This window comes from Salmo salar, chromosome 05 (assembly GCF_965601325.2).
Source record: "Salmo salar chromosome 05, fSalSal1, whole genome shotgun sequence".
Lineage (NCBI taxonomy): Eukaryota > Metazoa > Chordata > Actinopteri > Salmoniformes > Salmonidae > Salmo > Salmo salar.
The window spans coordinates 78,963,462-78,984,198 of NC_138295.1; the positions used below are offsets into that span (position 1 = coordinate 78,963,462).

The 20,737-nt window shown below is 40.5% G+C and overlaps 1 protein-coding gene and 3 non-coding genes across 5 annotated transcripts in view; 3 read left to right on the forward strand and 1 right to left on the reverse strand.

Moving 5' to 3' along the window:
- The window catches only part of LOC123743181 (protein FAM171A1), a 58,996-nt gene extending 46,873 nt beyond the window's left edge, over positions 1-12,123 (reverse strand). For both annotated transcript variants that reach the window (XM_045718996.2, XM_045718995.2), the window contains exon 1: positions 11,800-12,123. In XM_045718996.2, coding sequence (XP_045574952.2) covers positions 11,800-11,911 — 112 coding nt within the window. In that variant the 5' untranslated portion in view covers positions 11,912-12,123. The remainder of the gene's footprint in view (positions 1-11,799) is intronic.
- A 1,929-nt stretch (positions 12,124-14,052) lies between these two features.
- Positions 14,053-14,126, forward strand: trnat-ugu (transfer RNA threonine (anticodon UGU)). Its single transcript has one exon. It is a non-coding gene; the product is annotated as a tRNA-Thr (tRNA).
- A 3,084-nt stretch (positions 14,127-17,210) lies between these two features.
- trnat-ugu (transfer RNA threonine (anticodon UGU)) lies at positions 17,211-17,283 on the forward strand. The gene has a single exon. It is a non-coding gene; the product is annotated as a tRNA-Thr (tRNA).
- Positions 17,284-20,363: 3,080 nt separating this feature from the next.
- On the forward strand, positions 20,364-20,436 carry trnat-ugu (transfer RNA threonine (anticodon UGU)). The gene has a single exon. It is a non-coding gene; the product is annotated as a tRNA-Thr (tRNA).
- The last annotated feature ends 301 nt before the right edge of the window (positions 20,437-20,737 follow it).

Here is a 20,737-nt window from a genome sequence, read left to right on the forward strand (position 1 = left end):
ACTGGTGCACTTCACAAAATAGATGGCATCATGAGGTAAGACCATTCTGTGGATATATTGAAGCAACATCTCAAGACATCAGTCAGGAAGTTAAAGCTTGGTCGCAAATGGGTCTTCCAAATGGACAACGACCCCAAGCATACTTCCAAAGTTTGGCAAAATGGCTTAAGGACAACAAAGTCAAGGTATTGGAGTGGCCATCACAAAGCCCTGACCTCAATCCTGTAGAAAATTTGTGGGCAGAACTGAAAAAGCGTGTGCGAGCAAGGAGGCCTACAAACCTGACTCAGTTACACCAGCTCTGTTAGGAGGAATGGGCCAAAATTCACCCAACTTATTGTGGGAAGCTTGTGGAAGGCTACTTGAAACATTTGACCAAAGTTAAACAATTTAAAGGCAATGCTACCAAACACTAATTGAGTGTATGTAAACTTCTGACCCACTGGAAATGTGATGAAAGAATTAAAAGCTGAAATAAATAATTCTCTATTATTATTCTGACATTTCACATTCTTAAGATAAAGTCGTGATCCTAACTGACCTAAATCAGGGTATTTTGACTAGGATTAAATGTCAGGAATTGTGAAAAACTGAGTTTAAATGTATTTGGCTAAGGTGTATGTAAACTTCCAACTTCAACTGTATATATACACACAGTAGTCCATACAGGAGTCAGGATAAGCTTTCTGACTCAGTCACATTTGACATTGGCAGTTAACAGCCAAAAGCATATTTCCTGGTTACCAGACAATAGCGAGGCTCTGTCAAAACAATGGGCCCTTTCGCTGTTTCTTGATGCCTGAGGAAGGAAATCTCTGAGCACACATCTCCTTTATTACTGTCATACACTTTCCTGGAAACTGTTCAATAACATACTTCCATTAAACCATTAACTCCGTTGGATAGCAGAGCATTGTAAAGCTGGCCACACACACACACACACACACACACACACACACACACACACACACACACACACACACACACACACACACACACACACACACACACACACACACACACACACACACACACACACACACACACACACACACACACACACACACACACACCTAGTTCATGCAGTGCCAAAGCTAAACTGGGACAGAGCATCAACCCAGTCTCTCAAGTGGAACACCCACACTGGCCAAGCTTATCTAGGCTAGACCTTTGTTAGGGCCCTATAAAATCTGTTGAATTAAAAAATATATATAATAATTCCAACTTTATTTAACCAGGTAGGCCAGTTGAGAACAAGTTCTCATTTACAACTGCGACCTGGTCAAGATAAAGCAAAGCAGTGTGACAAAAACAACAACACAGAGTTATACATAGGATAAACAAAAGTACAGTCAATAACACAATAGAAAAATCTATATACAGTGTGTGCAAATGGAGTAAGGAGGTAAGGCAATAAATAGGCCATAGTAGCGAAATAATTACAATGTACTAAATGAACACTGGAGTTTTAGATAATCCTGATATCATTCTGTCACGGAAGCATAGGCTACTTTGTAGTTAACATTTCATTGAGAAGTTTTTTGGGAGCCTTTCCATCTACCAGAAGACTGTTTTCATTAGCATCATTGCCAACCGCTACACAAAGTGGTAGCTGCACGCACCGCACATACACAGACAGGGGTATTCTGGAATGGGAGACAGATGGTGAAATCCCAAGTTTCACAAGAGAAATCCAAGTATTTAGAACATTTTAGTTTCAGTGAACGTGAGTTAACCTTGGCAAGGTAACACTCACCTTTACCCAGGCCAGAACGCTAACCTTTACCACTGTGGCGAAAGGCACTGTGCATGAGTCAAACGGTGTGAGTGAGACAGAGAGAGAGGACAACCAGAAAAAGAGAGCTAGACCTTTAAAAACAGAGTATGCGCACACACACACAAGCACATTTCAGCTTGTTTCATAAAGGAGCTTGGCTAACAGCTTAACAGTGACTTGGTACCAACACTAAACAAATGTCTGGTCTGGCAGGTTATGTAAACAACAGTAATGTGTGCTAACAGCTAACAAGGATACTTTAGCCATACTTCATCAGTGAAATAAGTAGGAGCTCAGTCTAGTACAGTCACCTACAGAGGAACAATTCATTTCAACTCAAGACACACACCTTCCTCATCTCTCTGCTATTACACTATCTACTTACTCCTGTGTCGTATATGTGCACTAGAGGTTGACCGATTATGATTTTTCAACGCCGATACCGATATTGATTATTGGAGGACCAAAAAAAGCCGATACCGATTAATCGGACAATTTTTTTTATTTTTTTATTTGTAATAATGACAATTACAACAATACTGAATGAACACTTATTTTTAACTTAATATAATACATCAATAAAATCAATTTAGCCTCAAATAAATAATGAAACATGTTCAATTTGGTTTAAATAATGCAAAAACAAAGTGTTGGAGAAGAAAGTAAAAGTGCAATATGTGCCATGTAAAAAAGCTAACGTTTAAGTTCCTTGCTCAGAACATGAGAACATATGAAAGCTGGTGGTTCCTTTTAACATGAGTCTTCAATATTCCCAGGTAAGATGTTTTAGGTTATAGTTATTATAGGAATTATAGGACTATTTCTCTCTATACGATTTGTATTTCATATACCTTTGACTATTGGATGTTCTTATAGGCACTTTAGTATTGCCAGTGTAACAGTATAGCTTCCGTCCCTCTCCTCGCTCCTACCTGGGCTCGAACCAGGAACACATCGACAACAGCCACCCTCGAAGCAGCGTTACCCATGCAGAGCAAGGGAAACAACTACTCCAAGTCTCAGAGCGAGTGACGTTTGAAACGCTATTAGCGCGCACCCGCTAACTAGCTAGCCATTTCACATCGGTTACACCAGCCTAATCTTGGGAGTTGACAGGCTTGAAGTCATAAACAGCACAATGCATTGCGAAGGGCTGCTGGCAAACGCACGAAAGTGCTATTTGAATGAACGCTTACGAGCCTGCTGGTGCCTACCATCGCTCAGTCAGACTGCTCTATCAAATCACAGACTTAATTATAACATAATAACACACAGAAATACGAGCCTTTGATCATTAAAATGGTAGAATCCGGAAACTATCATCTCGAAAACAAAACGTTTTTTCCTGTCAGTGAAATACAGAACCGTTCCGTATTTTATCTAACGGGTGGCATCCCTAAGTCTAAATATTCCTGTTACATTGCACAACCTTCAATGTTATGTCATATTTACGTAAAATTCTGGCAAATTAGTTCGCAACGAGCCAGGCGGCCCAAACTGTTTCATATACCCTGACTCTGCGTGCAATGAATGCAAAATTACACAATTTCACCTGGTTACTATTGCCTGCTAACCTGGATTTCTTTTAGCTAAATATGCAGGTTTAAAAATATATACTTCTGTGTATTGATTTTAAGAAAGGCATTGATGTTTATGGTTAGGTACAGTCGTGCAACGATTGTGCTTTTTTTGCAAATGCGCTTTTGTTAAATCATCCCCCGTTTGGCGAAGTCGGCTGTCTTTGTTAGGAAGAAATAGTCTTCACAGTTCGCAAAGAGCCAGGCGGCCCAAACTGCTGCATATACCCTGACTCTGTTTGCAAGAGAAGTGACACATTTTCCCTAGTTAAAAGAAATTAATGTTAGCAGGCAATATTAACTAAATATGCAGGTTTAAAAATATATACTTGTGTATTGATTTTAAGAAAGGCATTGATGTTTATGGTTGGAGCAACGTGTACCTATGCGATTATATGCAACGCAGGACAGGATAGATAAACTAGTAATATCATCAACCATGTGTAGTTAACTAGTGATTATGATTGATTGATTGTTTTTTATAAGATAAGTTTAATGCTAGCTAGCAACTTACCTTGGCTTCTTACTGCATTAGCGTAACAGGCAGGCTCCTCGTGGAGTGCAATGTAAAGCAGGTGGTTAGAGCGTTGGACTAGTTAACCGTAAGGTTGCAAGTTTGAATCCCCGAGCTGACAAGGTAAAAATCTGTCGTTCTGCCCCTGAACAAGGCAGTTAACCCACCGTTCCTAGGCCATCATTGAAAATAAGAATGTGTTCTTAACTGACTTGCCTAGTTAAATAAAGTTAAAAAAAAAAAATTATAATAAAATCGGCGTCCAAAAATACCGATTTCCGATTGTTATGAAAACTTGAAATCGGCCCTAATTAAATCGGCCATTCCGATTAAATCGGTCGACCTCTAATGTGCACACGCACCAACACAAGCACACCCTCTCACAAACCCTGTCTCACACACACACACCCTGTCACAAACCCTGTCTCACACACACCCCCTGTAACAAACTCTGTCTCACTCACACACACCCCCTTTCACAAACCCTGTCTCACTCACACACACCCCCTCTCTCAAACACACCCTGTCTCACAAACACACCCCCTCTCACAAACATACTCACACACCCTCTCACAAACCCTCCCTCACACACACCCCCTCTCTCATCTACATGTCCTCTTGTGGCAGACGCTTGTCTCTGTGATAAGGGGAGTGGTGTCTGATCACTGGCCCTTAACTAAGGCTGAAAGGGTGTGCCCCTCCCCCCTACCGTACATACACATCCTTTACCCTTACATAAACACACCCACTCTTACCCCGTCCCCCAATCCCAGAGCATGCTCTCCCTCCACTCCCATCTCCCCAGGCTGGATGATTATTCAGGTAACAGACACAGTGACACACAGAGGGTAAGACAGATACAGACTACAGGAGACGGACTACTACAGATTCTCTATCTAGGTCGCCCAAAAATATCACTTACCAAACTAGTTGCAACAAACATTTTAAGTTTCACTGTAGTGGGTCTTTTAAGGGTAGTGAAAATATGCGCGTTCCCCCAACACAGAGGTCAGGGAGAGGGAGGTATTTAAATGGTGCATCACTTCCTGTCCCAGTGTTCCGTCCTTCTTTAGGGGTACCAGCTGTGCTCACTCTGAAGAGCTCCCCTGGGAGACTGGGGCGTGCACACACACACACCTCCCCATTCTGATCCTATAAATCTCTGGTGACATCATCCTTAAACAGGCTACAGCCCTCTGAAAGAAGTGCATCGTAAAAACACACACACGCATGTAGGAAGAGAAATGTTGTGTTTCAGCAAGCCTGTTAAACCAGTCGTTCTCTCAGTAACTGGCACTCGGTCGGCCTGTCTGTCTGTGTGCCATATGGAGGATAAAGGCATCAAAGGGAGTTTTTCCTGACCTGATGCTGAGATCTACCACCAATTAGCCCTAGCAACAGCAGCCAGAGCAGCAGGGCGCGTGTGAGACAGACAGTATGGGTGTGAGAGGTAGAGCCAGTGTGTATCATTATGTTTGTGTGAGTGTGTGTAGATGTTATTGATCAGACCCTGCTGTGAGGTAGAGGGAGTTGACATCATCACTGAGCCATAATAATGGCAGGAGGACAGTAGCATCCTCTGTCTGGCTACTAGCGGCTCTGATGGAGGGCTACTCCTATCAAAGGTTGACTGGTTGTGCTTATGGTATCCATGGTTAGTGGTTATTAAACTGTCAGATCTGGTCCTAGATACTGTTAACTCCTGGTGTGTGTACCGGTTCAACCCCTGCTGTTGATTTTTTGTCTCCCCCCGCTCAACGCAAACACACAAAAATGTAATAGGATAGGGATAATCCACCACAACATCTTTAACATAACCTACCAAATTCTCTCTTTAAAATATCCTGATCAGTATTCCAGTACAGTAAATGAGTAGGCAGAGATTACAGTATAGAGAGAATAATCCCCTCAACTCTGAAGGATAGTAGAGAGGGGGGCTTTCTTTGGTACCATCACAACCTTTCAAACTCCTCCTTGGCACACTAGGAAACTACAGTGTTCTGTGTTCTACGAAAATAAATCCTTTGAGTCATCTCATTAATATTTTGGGGATTCCCCATCTCTCTCCGTTTCTGCTCTTATTAGGTCTATTTATCATACACTCTCCATTTCCTTCATCACTTCCTGGTTTTGTTTGTATAAAGAAGTGGGGAACGAGCATGATAGACTACTTTGTTTTCGAAGAGGTCTTGTTTCAGAATGAGGGGTGCTGGTGTTGTTCTGTCTCTCTGGGGCATGGCGACCCAATCTGGGTTAGGGTGGAGAAACTCACAGACATAGTGGACGAACTGCAGAAAACATACTCAGGTACTGTGTGGGTTTATGTGAAACCTTCACTTTCAGTGACACAAACAATGTAAATTGACTTGAAGGTATATTTGAAGCGTTTCATTCCAAAATACTATTTATCCATTTTCAGAAATGTTGGTAAATTATATTTATTTTTGTTTAAAGAACTTCTGAAAGAGATTGGTGTGTTCCCCCCCCCCCCATCTAATCGTGACTTGTTAAATGACAGACATGTTTCTTTGAAACTTATCACTAAATTGTTTGTGTCTCTGAAATGAAACGATCACATTTTGTTTTAAAACGAGATATATCCACCTCAATCACTGAGAAAAAAGTAGCACTGCAAGGTTTTACACAGTCTGTGACAAATATACTGCTCAAAAAAATAAAGGGAACACTTAAACAACACATCCTAGATCTGAATGAAAGAAATTATCTTATTAAATACTTTTTTCTTTACATAGTTGAATGTGCTGACAACAAAATCACACAAAAATAATCAATGGAAATCCAATTTATCAACCCATGGAGGTCTGGATTTGGAGTCACACTCAAAATTAAAGTGGAAAACCATACTACAGGCTGATCCAACTTTGATGTAATGTCCTTAAAACAAGTCAAAATGAGGCTCAGTAGTGTGTGTGGCCTCCACGTGCCTGTATGACCTCCCTACAACGCCTGGGCATGCTCCTGATGAGGTGGCTCCCAGACCTGGACTAAAGCATCCGCCAACTCCTGGACAGTCTGTGGTGCAACGTGGCGTTGGTGGATGGAGCGAGACATGATGTCCCAGATGTGCTCAATTGGATTCAGGTCTGGGGAACGGGCGGGCCAGTCCATAGCATCAATGCCTTCCTCTTGCAGGAACTGCTGACACACTCCAGCCACATGAGGTCTAGCATTGTCTTGCATTAGGAGGAACCCAGGGCCAACCGCACCAGCATATGGTCTCACAAGGGGTCTGAGGATCTCATCTCAGTACCTAATGGCAGTCAGGCTACCTCTGGCGAGCACATGGAGGGCTGTGCGGCCCCCCAAAGAAATGCCACCCCACACCATGACTGACCCACCGCCAAACCGGTCATGCTGGAGGATGTTGCAGGCAGCAGAACGTTCTCCACGGCGTCTCCAGACTCTATCACGTCTGTCACGTGCTCAGTGTGAACCTGCTTTCATCTGTGAAGAGCACAGGGCGCCAGTGGCGAATTTGCCAATATTGGTGTTCTCTGGCAAATGCCAAACGTCCTGCACGGTGTTGGGCTGTAAGCACAACCCCCACCTGTGGACGTCGGGCCCTCATACCACCCTCATGGAGTCTGTTTCTGACCGTTTGAGCAGACACATGCACATTTGTGGCCTGCTGGAGGTCATTTTGCAGGGCTCTGGCAGTGCTTCTCCTGCTCCTCCTTGCACAAAGGCGGAGGTATCGGTCCTGCTGCTGGGTTGTTGCCCTCCTACGGCCTCCTCCACGTCTCCTGATGTACTGGCCTGTCTCCTGGTAGCGCCTCCATGCTCTGGACACTACGCTGACAGACACAGCAAACCTTCTTGCCACAGCTCGCATTGATGTGCCATCCTGGATGAGCTGCACTACCTGAGCCACTTGTGTGGGTTGTAGACTCCGTCTCATGCTACCACTAGAGTGAAAGCACCGCCAGCATTCAAAAGTGACCAAAACGTCAGCCAGGAAGCATAGGAACTGAGAAGTGGTCTGTGGTCCCCACCTGCAGAACCACTCCTTTATTGGGGGTGTCTTGCTAATTGCCTATAATTTCCACCAGTTGTCTATTCCATTTGCACATCAGCATGTGAAATTTATTGTCAATCAGTGTTGCTTCCTAAGTGGACAGTTTGATTTCACAGACGTGTGATTGACTTGGAGTTACATTGTGTTGTTTAAGTGTTCCCTTTATTTTTTTTGAGCAGTATATATATATATATATATATATATATATATATATATATATATCTTTTAATTATTTTTTTTTATTTTTTTAAATCAGACCCACTGCAGTCAAAACCTTTTCTTGTGTTTTGTATTACGTTTCCAAACTATAAAAGTTGGAATAATATTGTGAAATTGTGAAAAATATGATAGTGCCATTTTAGTGTAAGAGCTGTTTGGAAAAAAAAAAAAAAAAACGTCAGCCTGTTTTGGTGGAATGGAGTTTTGGCCTGCCTGGTAACATCACCAGGCGATACATTACTTAATAGACCAATAATAAAAGTTATTAACAGCTAGTTTTCAGTTTCTCCTTCCCCACTTAGACCACTCCCAGACAGTCCTAGCTCAATTATTGCTTAAGAAATTGCTCTTCGCTAAAAAGCTATTTTTGTTAATTTTTTACCATTATAATGGAAAACAATCACAGTAAGATAGAGATAAAAAATGGCTGCATTGGACATTTAATAAAGAATTGTACAAATGATACATTTGTGACATCAACACACACACCATTTTGCCATTTGGGATTAGGCCTAACTCTAACCAAACACTACAGCATGAGGCTAATTCATGTTTTGAATTCATATGTTAAACATACAGGATACAAAAATGGTAATCCAGCTAAACAATGGATATATAGCTTTTTTCCAACAAAACCATTTGTAATACACAAAATCTACGAAGTAAACATCTGAGGACAGTAATATTTTACACACGCAAAATAAACAACAAAATGTAATGTAAAAATAAATTTAGGCTACAAAAGTAGCTAGATCAGCTTGATCAAGTTGGAGTGCTTCCTCAAGCCTCCCGCAGATGAGCCGCCGCGGGCATGAGAGGATTTAGAAGCTCTGCTAGATGGTCAGCAGAGGTGCTGGTCGGAGGTGGTGGTCATGTCAGCATGTCCAAGGGCAGGCAGCTCGATGTCATCAGGGCATCTCCGCGCCTTCAACTTCTCTGCTAGCTAGCATTAGCTAGTTTGTTGACAACAGTGATTTTCATGAAGTTACAGGCAGGAATCCAATTCATGATATCAATACTTAATCTGCACACATTTAGCTTTTGAAAAATACACATTTTGTAAAATAAAATACATACAAAACAATGAAATATGTACATCAGAAATAGAGGAAGGACTAAAAATAAACAAAATATAACTATTGTAAAATATATTGTGTCTGTAAAATGTCTGTAAAATGTGTATAAGATGTGTAAACTGAAGGTAGAAGCCTAAGTGTTTATTAGTTTACTCCAATTGGGGGAAGGGTGGTAGGGTTTGTGGGAATAAAAAGGTATATATATATATATATACATATATACACTAGCTAACGTACGTACGTACATACATACATACGTACATACATACATACTGTAATTGTCTGCATCATTTCCAATCCCCCATATACTTTTGGGGGGTAAATATATATATATTTACCCCCCAAAAGTATATGGGGGATTGGATGGGGGATTGGAAATGATGCAGACAATTACATTGATGGAAGCAACAATCTTTCCGCAATATTAAGCTGATCCACCCCTTAAAAAAATAAAATAAAAATAAATAATATAAAAAAACCTATGAAATATGTACAGAATTTCCAAATAATGTAGCTACTGTTACGATGATAGCTAGGCTATAATATCTATTTTGTGACAGAAAAATAAGATTTAAAAAAATGTAATTTGAAGGTATAGAACAGACACTGTACTTTATTCAGTGTTTTGCCTAGTGCTTTCTTAAACAAAAATCACAGATCTTATTCAGTCCCTCTTAATCCAATAATTAGGTCATTGATTTCGTTCTGACAGAAACACATGTGTATTACAAAATTATAGATCTGGTGGAAAACTGTTGCAGCAATCCCTCAACCAATACGGATGTTGTGCAAGTGCATGTGTGTATAAAGCACTGTTAAAGTAGTTTCTGTGCACAAGTCCCAAGGATAAGCAGTGCTGCATTGCAGTGTGTCATATGCATAGGCACACACACAAACAAACAGACTCTTCAACATGATTTGGTCTTTCTGGCACCCTGTCCTCTAGCCCTGGCTGCAGTGAGTCTGTTCCCAGTTGTAGTGTATTATGGGTTGCAGTAATGAGAGTTCGATCTATAATTATGTGTCTGTCTGCCTCCATATATATAGCTAGCTATGTGTCGTCTGTCTGCCTCCATATATATAGCTAGCTATGTGTCGTCTGTCTGCCTCCATATATATAGCTAGCTATGCGTGAGGAGAGGAGAAGCCCTCAGTATCAACAAGAGCCCCAGGGAGGGTCTGAAGGTTAGACTGGGTCGAGAGAGAGAGAGAGAGATAGAGGAGTGTGGGGGTCAATCAAAATACTGAGTTGAGACGATCAGAAGGCATCAATCATTTTCGCTACGGAACTTAATAGGCACCTACGTCATGTGTTGACATCACGTGATAGTTGGGGACGATTAATATTTAGTTACACAGAGACAGGGCACACAAAATAGTCTAATAAATTACTGTTTGTTAGGGCCTCACACAACTACGCGCACACATTCAGTCACAGCAATATGATTAACAAACAAAATTAGAATGAAAACTGAAGCAACAACACATAGCTGCACAGTTCTCCAAGCAAAGTAGTGTGTGTGTAAGAATAAGTGAGTGAGTAAATGAGAGAAACAGATGCAGCTAGTCTTGGAAGCGCTCTTCTCTTTAAAAAAGCGAAGCTTTGGAGTGGATGAATGAAATACATCTGCAGCGATTCTAACTACGCTTTAAAGTGTGTGTGTGTGTTGCCATTTTACTCATGTCTGTAACAATGAATAAAACCACAGAATGATACAAATAGGTTCGCTGGGCCCAGCCTAAACCATTTCCAGCACTGCCCCCAATTCAGCTCCATCTCAGCAGGAGGCTGTGAAGGAAGAGGCAGTGAAGCAAAAGCCACCTGTCATATACTGCCTTTCACTCATTTATGAGAGATGGTGGTGTGTGTGAGATTCTTCCTCCCACTCACATCTGCAGCATCTAGCTTATAATCATGTCTGGAGGAATCTACTGCATACGTGGTCAAATTCATACACAAAATGCATGAACGTTATCTCTCTCGTGGAATACTGCTGGTCTGAAAACAATGCATTACACAATGATACATTTCATCAAAAAAACATGCTCAAATTACGTTTCCACCTCATCTGAATAAGGACAAGTAAAACATGTTTTAGCTAAGGCTTGCACCAAAATGATCCATTACAATTGAGAGGCTGCAGAAGAACTTAGCATCAACTAACGTTAGCTACAGTAGCTAACTAGCTAACGTTAGCTTGCCTCTTGCCAACAACATGCAATATCAGCTAGGTCTAGCTAGGTAAGATGGTGAGGTGTTTTTGTTTCAGTTGAGGACACGTTGTGAGACAGAAGCACTTCAAACCATTCAAATTATATAATACCTTGGCTAAATGAAACATGAACAACCACAGAGAGATAACGTCTGTATACAGTTTCGTGGCTGAAAAAGCCTGCCAAATTAACGTTAACGTTATATAACTAGCCAATTGAAAAGCTAACTAACGTTGCCAGATAAATATCTAAAGTTAGCACATAATAAGCCATCAACGCCAAGTTATCGCTAGCTATACAAGCAGCTAGCTAGCAAGACGAACATATTGGGCATAACATCTCACAAGTACTTTGAATAAAGTGAACCATTTGTATCAGCTACCTACCGTTTAGAGCGTTGTCATCTTGCAGGGTTTTGGTTACCGCTTCCCACACATTGCATCCCAAAAGACAGAGAACTATCGCTGCGGTCCTGCTCAAAACCCCGACCCTCATCATTGCAGATGTCACACAAAAAAATAGTTCAAATAAATATAAAATATTGGCTGGCTACATCAATGTATTGTAAAACACACACATGTACATCGGGCAAGACTCCATATTTTGTAGCATTAGCGTTCCCTCTATTTTCCCCTTCAGTATGTTCTGTTCAGTTCTGCATCCCACCCCTCTTGCTGCTCGGTCGGTTCTTTTTTTTTTTTTTTTAAAGAAAGAAAGTCACTAAAGCCAAGACGGCCACACGTTAACTATTCCAACACCAGACGCTCCCCCAACAGGCGCCTAGCAGAATCATGTGTGGGGTTTGACCGCCATCTTCAGGCGACTCACTGAAGTGGTTGTCTGACCACTGCATTTTAACACTTCTTGAAGTGTTGACTGCTTTATGATGATAGTCTGTATTTGTTCTTAATTAACAATAATAACTCGCCCAAACATTTTTGATCTGAAACAATACTGATGAAAAACGCTATTTAACCAGAGATGTAATTCCTACTTGCTACTAAAAACTATACTGTCCACTAGCACTGAGCAATTACTGATTTTTGATGTCGGTTCGGATCCAGTTCGATTATTAATACATCACGTTTTTCGATTATGATTTCGATTATTTTTTCAAACATGAAATGCACTATGCATTATATGGGTTGAATGTTGTAATAACACAGAATAAAACAATTAATACAAGTCCCATGATGGTAGTGACTGCCCATTAATGCTTATTAGCCATGATTTATTGACATTACTTTAATAAAATATCACTGTTTTTAAACAAGCCACAGAACGCTGGTTGCAATTTCAGTTTAATCCACCAGAAAAGAATGAAGAAATAGGCCTATTCCAACAAATATTACAGCTAAAGACAAATCAACTAATTGATGCAAAAAAATATTATTTGGGGATTTTTTTTTTTTTACAAATTGTATAATAATTGTTGAAGGATATCATAAATACAACTGGTGGAGTTATGTCATACATGCAGCTAACAAAAAGTAAATGGGATGGTTTTCAGAGATTGGTGGGAGTGGTTGAGGGTAACTGAAGGGTGGGACGTAAAATAAAACAAAAAATATAATATAAGCTAGAAGTAGAAGCCTGTGAGTATAACAGAATTGATATGGCAGGCGAAAACCCAGAGGAAAATCCACCCAGAAATCCTTTGTTTTTGGAAGTAACAGGCCTTTCCAATGCAAGTCTATGGGCCTACATATAAAAATTCCTCCCAGATTGCAGTACCTATGTATTCCACTAGATGTCAACAGTCTTTATACAGAGTTTCAGGCTTGTTTCTTGAAAAACGAACAAGTAATAGTCGTTTTTTACAAGGGAGCTCAACAGGAAAGTAGGCTTTTGGTGCGCGTGAATGAGGGCGTGCTCTTTGTTATTTTCCTTTCTCATTGAACACCGTTCTTTCCGTCTGAAATATTATCGTTTATTTACATACCTGCGGGTACCTGTGGATTGAAGAGAAACATTGTTTGACTTGTTTGGACCAAGTTTACCGGTAGCATTTTGGATTCCTTTGTATGCATGTTGAAGGAGTGGATTACTGAAATCAATAGCGCCAACTCAATTGACTTTTTTGGACATAAAGAAGGACTTTATCGAACAAATCAAACATTCGTTGCGTAGCTGGGACCCTTGCGATTGCAAGCAGAGGAAGATCTTCAAAGGTAAGTGATTTATTTAATCGCTATTTGCGATTTTGTAAAGCCTGTATTGGTTGAAAAAAATATTTGGATGTGGGGAGCTGTCCTCAGATAATCACATGGTATGCTTTTGCCGTAAAGCCTTTTGGAAATCTGACAACGCAGTTGGATTAACAAGACGTTAAGCTTTTAAATGATATAAGACACTTGTATGTTCATGAATGTTTAATATTGTGATGTTGACATTTGAATTTGGCGCTCTCCAATTTCACCGGATGTTGTCGGAAGAGGGAATTACTGTCCTGCCTGAGGGTCACATAGACCTGGGAGAGTTTGTCATTAAATGTATAACAAAGGATGACAAGGAATCTGCTTTTACTGCAGGAGCCAGACTGGGTAACCTGCATGTTTGGTTACTTAGGTGTGTCTCTTTTTTTACTCTCTGATGGGTGTGTTCTTTATAGCGTTCCAATTCTTCTTACAGAGGTGTATGGCTCCATAGCTCAGTGGTTAGAGCACTGGTCTTGTAAACCAGGGGTCGTGAGTTCAATTCTCACTGGGGGCCTTGATTTTGACTCTACCCTCTGAGACATTCATCTGAAACTTTACACAGGGTGGGACTTACCATTTCTCTCGCTCTATACAGCAGAAAGTTCTAAATGTGACAACAAAGTGACGATATTGCGCTGCACAAATAATTATCTGCTGTACTACTACTGTAAGAGACATTGCCAAACAAACTGAGGATACGATTCCACGTTTGCCGATTCTGTCCTGGGCCGCCAATCATGACTAAAAAAGAGCTGAAACTAGAGACAGGAGTAGCAGAAGTCATGAAAACCAGTGATGCATGTTGAAGGAATAATATCATTACCTTAACCTCTTACATCTAGATGTTCCGCTAGCGGAACACCTGCTCCAATATCCAATGATGGGCGTGGCGCGAAATACAAATTCCTCTAAAATCCGAAAACTTCCATTTTTCAAACATATGACTATTTTACAGCATTTAAAAGACAAGACTCTCGTTAATCTAACCACACTGTCCGATTTCAAAAAGGCTTTACAGCGAAAGCAAAACATTAGATTATGTCAGCAGAGTACCCAGCCAGAAATAATCAGACTACCCATTTTTCAAGCTAGCATATAATGTCACAAAAAACAAAACCACAACTAAATGCAGCACTAACCTTTGATGATCTTCATCAGATGACAACCCTAGGACATTATGTTATACAATGCATGCATGTTTTGTTCAATCAAGTTCATATTTATATCAAAAAACAGCTTTTTTACATTAGCATGTGACGTTCAGAACTAGCATACCCCCCGCAAACCTCCGGTGAATTTACTAAATTACTCACGATAAACGTTCACAAAAAACATAACAATTATTTAAAGAATTATAGATACAGAACTCCTCTATGCACTCGATATGTCCGATTTTAAAATAGCTTTTCGGTGAAAGCCCATTTTACAATATTCTCAGTAGATAGCCCGGCATCACAGGGCTAGCTATTTAGACACCCACCAAGTTTAGCACTCACCAAAATCAGATTTACTATTAGAAAAGTTTGATTACCTTTGATGTTCTTCATCAGAATGCACTCCCAGGACTTCTACTTCAATAACAAATGTTGGTTTGGTCCAAAATAATCCATAGTTATGTCCAACAGCGGCGTTTTGTTCGTGCGTTCTAGACACTATCCGAATGGTAAATAAGGGTCGTGCCCATGGCGCATTTCGTGACAAAAGATTTCTAAATATTTCATTACCGTACTTCGAAGCATGTCAACCGCTGTTTAAAATCAATTTTTATGCCATTTTTCTCGTAAAAAATCGATAATATTCCGACCGGGAATCTGCGTTTCGGTAAACAGAGGGAAAAACAGAAAGACGGGGGCGGCCAGTGCACGCGCCTAAGCCCACTGTCCCCTGATCGGCCACTTGACAAACGCGATAATGTGTTTCAGCCAGGGCTTTGAATTACGTCATTCAGCTTTTTCCCGGGCTCTGAGAGCCCATTGGAGCCGTAGGAAGTGTCACGTAACAGCAGAGATCCTTTGTAATGGATAGAGATGACAAAGAAGGCCAAGAAATGGTCAGACAGGGTACTTCCTGTACAGAATCTTCTCAGGTTTTGGCCTGCCAAATGAGTTCTGTTATACTCACAGACACCATTCAAACAGTTTTAGAAACTTTGGAGTGTTTTCTATCCAAAGCTAATAATTATATGCATATTCTAGTTTCTGGGCAGGAGTAATAATCAGATTAAATCGGGTACGTTTTTTATCCAGCCGTGAAAATACTGCCCACTAGCCATAACAGGTTAATTAAACTTTTGCTTATATTAACTGTAACTCAGGAAAAACTTTTCAATTGTTGCGAGTTGCGTATATATTTTTGTCCAGTATAGTAAAGAATGGCTAATTCTGAGAAAGTGTTAAAACTTCTTAGGGCTAGGGGGCAGTATCCTGAATTTCTGCCTGACTGACTTGCCCATAGTAAACTTCCTGTTACTCAGGCCCAGAAGCTAGGAAATGCATATAATTGGTAGAATTTGATAGAAAACACTTTGAAGTTTCTAAACTGTTAAAATAATGTCTGTGAGTATAACAGAATTGATATGGCAGGCGAAAACCCAGAGGAAAATCCACCCAGAAATCCTTTGTTTTTGGAAGTAACAGGCCTTTCCAATGCAAGTCTATGGGCCTACATATAAAAATTCCTCCCAGATTGCAGTACCTATGTATTCCACTAGATGTCAACAGTCTTTATACAGAGTTTCAGGCTTGTTTCTTGAAAAACGAACAAGTAATAGTCGTTTTTTCCAAGGGAGCTCAACAGGAAAGTAGGCTTTTGGTGCGCGTGAATGAGGGCGTGCTCTTTGTTATTTTCCTTTCTCATTGAACACCGTTCTTTCCGTCTGAAATATTATCGTTTATTTACATACCTGCGGGTACCTGTGGATTGAAGAGAAACATTGTTTGACTTGTTTGGACCAAGTTTACCGGTAGCATTTTGGATTCCTTTGTATGCATGTTGAAGGAGTGGATTACTGAAATCAATGGCGCCAACTCAATTGACTTTTTTGGACATAAAGAAGGACTTTATCGAACAAATCAAACATTCGTTGCGTAGCTGGGACCCTTGCGATTGCAAGCAGAGGAAGATCTTCAAAGGTAAGTGATTTATTTAATCGCTATTTGCGATTTTGTAAAGCCTGTATTGGTTGAAAAAAATATTTGGATGTGGGGAGCTGTCCTCAGATAATCACATGGTATGCTTTCGCCGTAAAGCCTTTTGGAAATCTGACAACGCAGTTGGATTAACAAGACGTTAAGCTTTTAAATGATATAAGACACTTGTATGTTCATGAATGTTTAATATTGTGATGTTGACATTTGAATTTGGCGCTCTCCAATTTCACCGGATGTTGTCGGAAGAGGGAATTACTGTCCTGCCTGAGGGTCACATAGACCTGGGAGAGTTTGTCATTAAATGTATAACAAAGGATGACAAGGAATCTGCTTTTACTGCAGGAGCCAGACTGGGTAACCTGCATGTTTGGTTACTTAGGTGTGTCTCTTTTTTTACTCTCTGATGGGTGTGTTCTTTATAGCGTTCCAATTCTTCTTACAGAGGTGTATGGCTCCATAGCTCAGTGGTTAGAGCACTGGTCTTGTAAACCAGGGGTCGTGAGTTCAATTCTCACTGGGGCCTTGATTTTGACTCTACCCTCTGAGACATTCATCTGAAACTTTACACAGGGTGGGACTTACCATTTCTCTCGCTCTATACAGCAGAAAGTTCTAAATGTGACAACAAAGTGACGATATTGCGCTGCACAAATAATTATCTGCTGTACTACTACTGTAAGAGACATTGCCAAACAAACTGAGGATACGATTCCACGTTTGCCGATTCTGTCCTGGGCCGCCAATCATGACTAAAAAAGAGCTGAAACTAGAGACAGGAGTAGCAGAAGTCATGAAAACCAGTGATGCATGTTGAAGGAATAATATCATTACCTTAACCTCTTACATCTAGATGTTCCGCTAGCGGAACACCTGCTCCAATATCCAATGATGGGCGTGGCGCGAAATACAAATTCCTCTAAAATCCGAAAACTTCCATTTTTCAAACATATGACTATTTTACAGCATTTAAAAGACAAGACTCTCGTTAATCTAACCACACTGTCCGATTTCAAAAAGGCTTTACAGCGAAAGCAAAACATTAGATTATGTCAGCAGAGTACCCAGCCAGAAATAATCAGACTACCCATTTTTCAAGCTAGCATATAATGTCACAAAAAACAAAACCACAACTAAATGCAGCACTAACCTTTGATGATCTTCATCAGATGACAACCCTAGGACATTATGTTATACACTGCATGCATGTTTTGTTCAATCAAGTTCATATTTATATCAAAAAACAGCTTTTTTACATTAGCATGTGACGTTCAGAACTAGCATACCCCCCGCAAACCTCCGGTGAATTTACTAAATTACTCACGATAAACGTTCACAAAAAACATAACAATTATTTAAAGAATTATAGATACAGAACTCCTCTATGCACTCGATATGTCCGATTTTAAAATAGCTTTTCGGTGAAAGCACATTTTACAATATTCTCAGTAGATAGCCCGGCATCACAGGGCTAGCTATTTAGACACCCACCAAGTTTAGCACTCACCAAAATCAGATTTACTATTAGAAAAGTTTGATTACCTTTGATGTTCTTCATCAGAATGCACTCCCAGGACTTCTACTTCAATAACAAATGTTGGTTTGGTCCAAAATAATCCATAGTTATGTCCAACAGCGGGGTTTTGTTTGTGCGTTCTAGACACTATCCGAATGGTAAATAAGGGTCGCGCGCATAGCGCATTTCGTGACAAAAGATTTCTAAATATTTCATTACCGTACTTCGAAGCATGTCAACCGCTGTTTAAAATCAATTTTTATGCCATTTTTCTCGTAAAAAATCGATAATATTCCGACCGGGAATCTGCGTTTCGGTAAAAAGAGGGAAAAACAGAAAGACGGGGGCGGCCAGTGCACGGGCCTAAGCCCACTGTCCCCTGATCGGCCACTTGACAAACGCGATAATGTGTTTCAGCCAGGGCTTTGAATTACGTCATTCAGCTTTTTCCCGGGCTCTGAGAGCCCATTGGAGCCGTAGGAAGTGTCACGTAACAGCAGAGATCCTTTGTAATGGATAGAGATGACAAAGAAGGCCAAGAAATGGTCAGACAGGGTACTTCCTGTACAGAATCTTCTCAGGTTTTGGCCTGCCAAATGAGTTCTGTTATACTCACAGACACCATTCAAACAGTTTTAGAAACTTTGGAGTGTTTTCTATCCAAAGCTAATAATTATATGCATATTCTAGTTTCTGGGCAGGAGTAATAATCAGATTAAATCGGGTACGTTTTTTATCCAGCCGTGAAAATACTGCCCACTAGCCATAACAGGTTAAACTTTTGCTTATATTAACTGTAACTCAGGAAAAACTTTTCAATTGTTGCGAGTTGCGTATATATTTTTGTCCAGTATAGTAAAGAATGGCTAATTCTGAGAAAGTGTTAAAACTTCTTAGGGCTAGGGGGCAGTATCCTGAATTTCTGCCTGACTGACTTGCCCATAGTAAACTTCCTGTTACTCAGGCCCAGAAGCTAGGAAATGCATATAATTGGTAGAATTTGATAGAAAACACTTTGAAGTTTCTAAACTGTTAAAATAATGTCTGTGAGTATAACAGAATTGATATGGCAGGCGAAAACCCAGAGGAAAATCCACCCAGAAATCCTTTGTTTTTGGAAGTAACAGGCCTTTCCAATGCAAGTCTATGGGCCTACATATAAAAATTCCTCCCAGATTGCAGTACCTATGTATTCCACTAGATGTCAACAGTCTTTATACAGAGTTTCAGGCTTGTTTCTTGAAAAACGAACAAGTAATAGTCGTTTTTTCCAAGGGAGCTCAACAGGAAAGTAGGCTTTTGGTGCGCGTGAATGAGGGCGTGCTCTTTGTTATTTTCCTTTCTCATTGAACACCGTTCTTTCCGTCTGAAATATTATCGTTTATTTACATACCTGCGGGTACCTGTGGATTGAAGAGAAACATTGTTTGACTTGTTTGGACCAAGTTTACCGGTAGCATTTTGGATTCCTTTGTATGCATGTTGAAGGAGTGGATTACTGAAATCAATGGCGCCAACTCAATTGACTTTTTTGGACATAAAGAAGGACTTTATCGAACAAATCAAACATTCGTTGCGTAGCTGGGACCCTTGCGATTGCAAGCAGAGGAAGATCTTCAAAGGTAAGTGATTTATTTAATCGCTATTTGCGATTTTGTAAAGCCTGTATTGGTTGAAAAAAATATTTGGATGTGGGGAGCTGTCCTCAGATAATCACATGGTATGCTTTCGCCGTAAAGCCTTTTGGAAATCTGACAACGCAGTTGGATTAACAAGACGTTAAGCTTTTAAATGATATAAGACACTTGTATGTTCATGAATGTTTAATATTGTGATGTTGACATTTGAATTTGGCGCTCTCCAATTTCACCGGATGTTGTCGGAAGAGGGAATTACTGTCCTGCCTGAGGGTCACATAGACCTGGGAGAGTTTGTCATTAAATGTATAACAAAGGATGACAAGGAATCTGCTTTTACTGCAGGAGCCAGACTGGGTAACCTGCATGTTTGGTTACTTAGGTGTGTCTCTTTTTTTACTCTCTGATGGGTGTGTTCTTTATAGCGTTCCAATTCTTCTTACAGAGGTGTATGGCTCCATAGCTCAGTGGTTAGAGCACTGGTCTTGTAAACCAGGGGTCGTGAGTTCAATTCTCACTGGGGCCTTGATTTTGACTCTACCCTCTGAGACATTCATCTGAAACTTTACACAGGGTGGGACTTACCATTTCTCTCGCTCTATACAGCAGAAAGTTCTAAATGTGACAACAAAGTGACGATATTGCGCTGCACAAATAATTATCTGCTGTACTACTACTGTAAGAGACATTGCCAAACAAACTGAGGATACGATTCCACGTTTGCCGATTCTGTCCTGGGCCGCCAATCATGACTAAAAAAGAGCTGAAACTAGAGACAGGAGTAGCAGAAGTCATGAAAACCAGTGATGCATGTTGAAGGAATAATA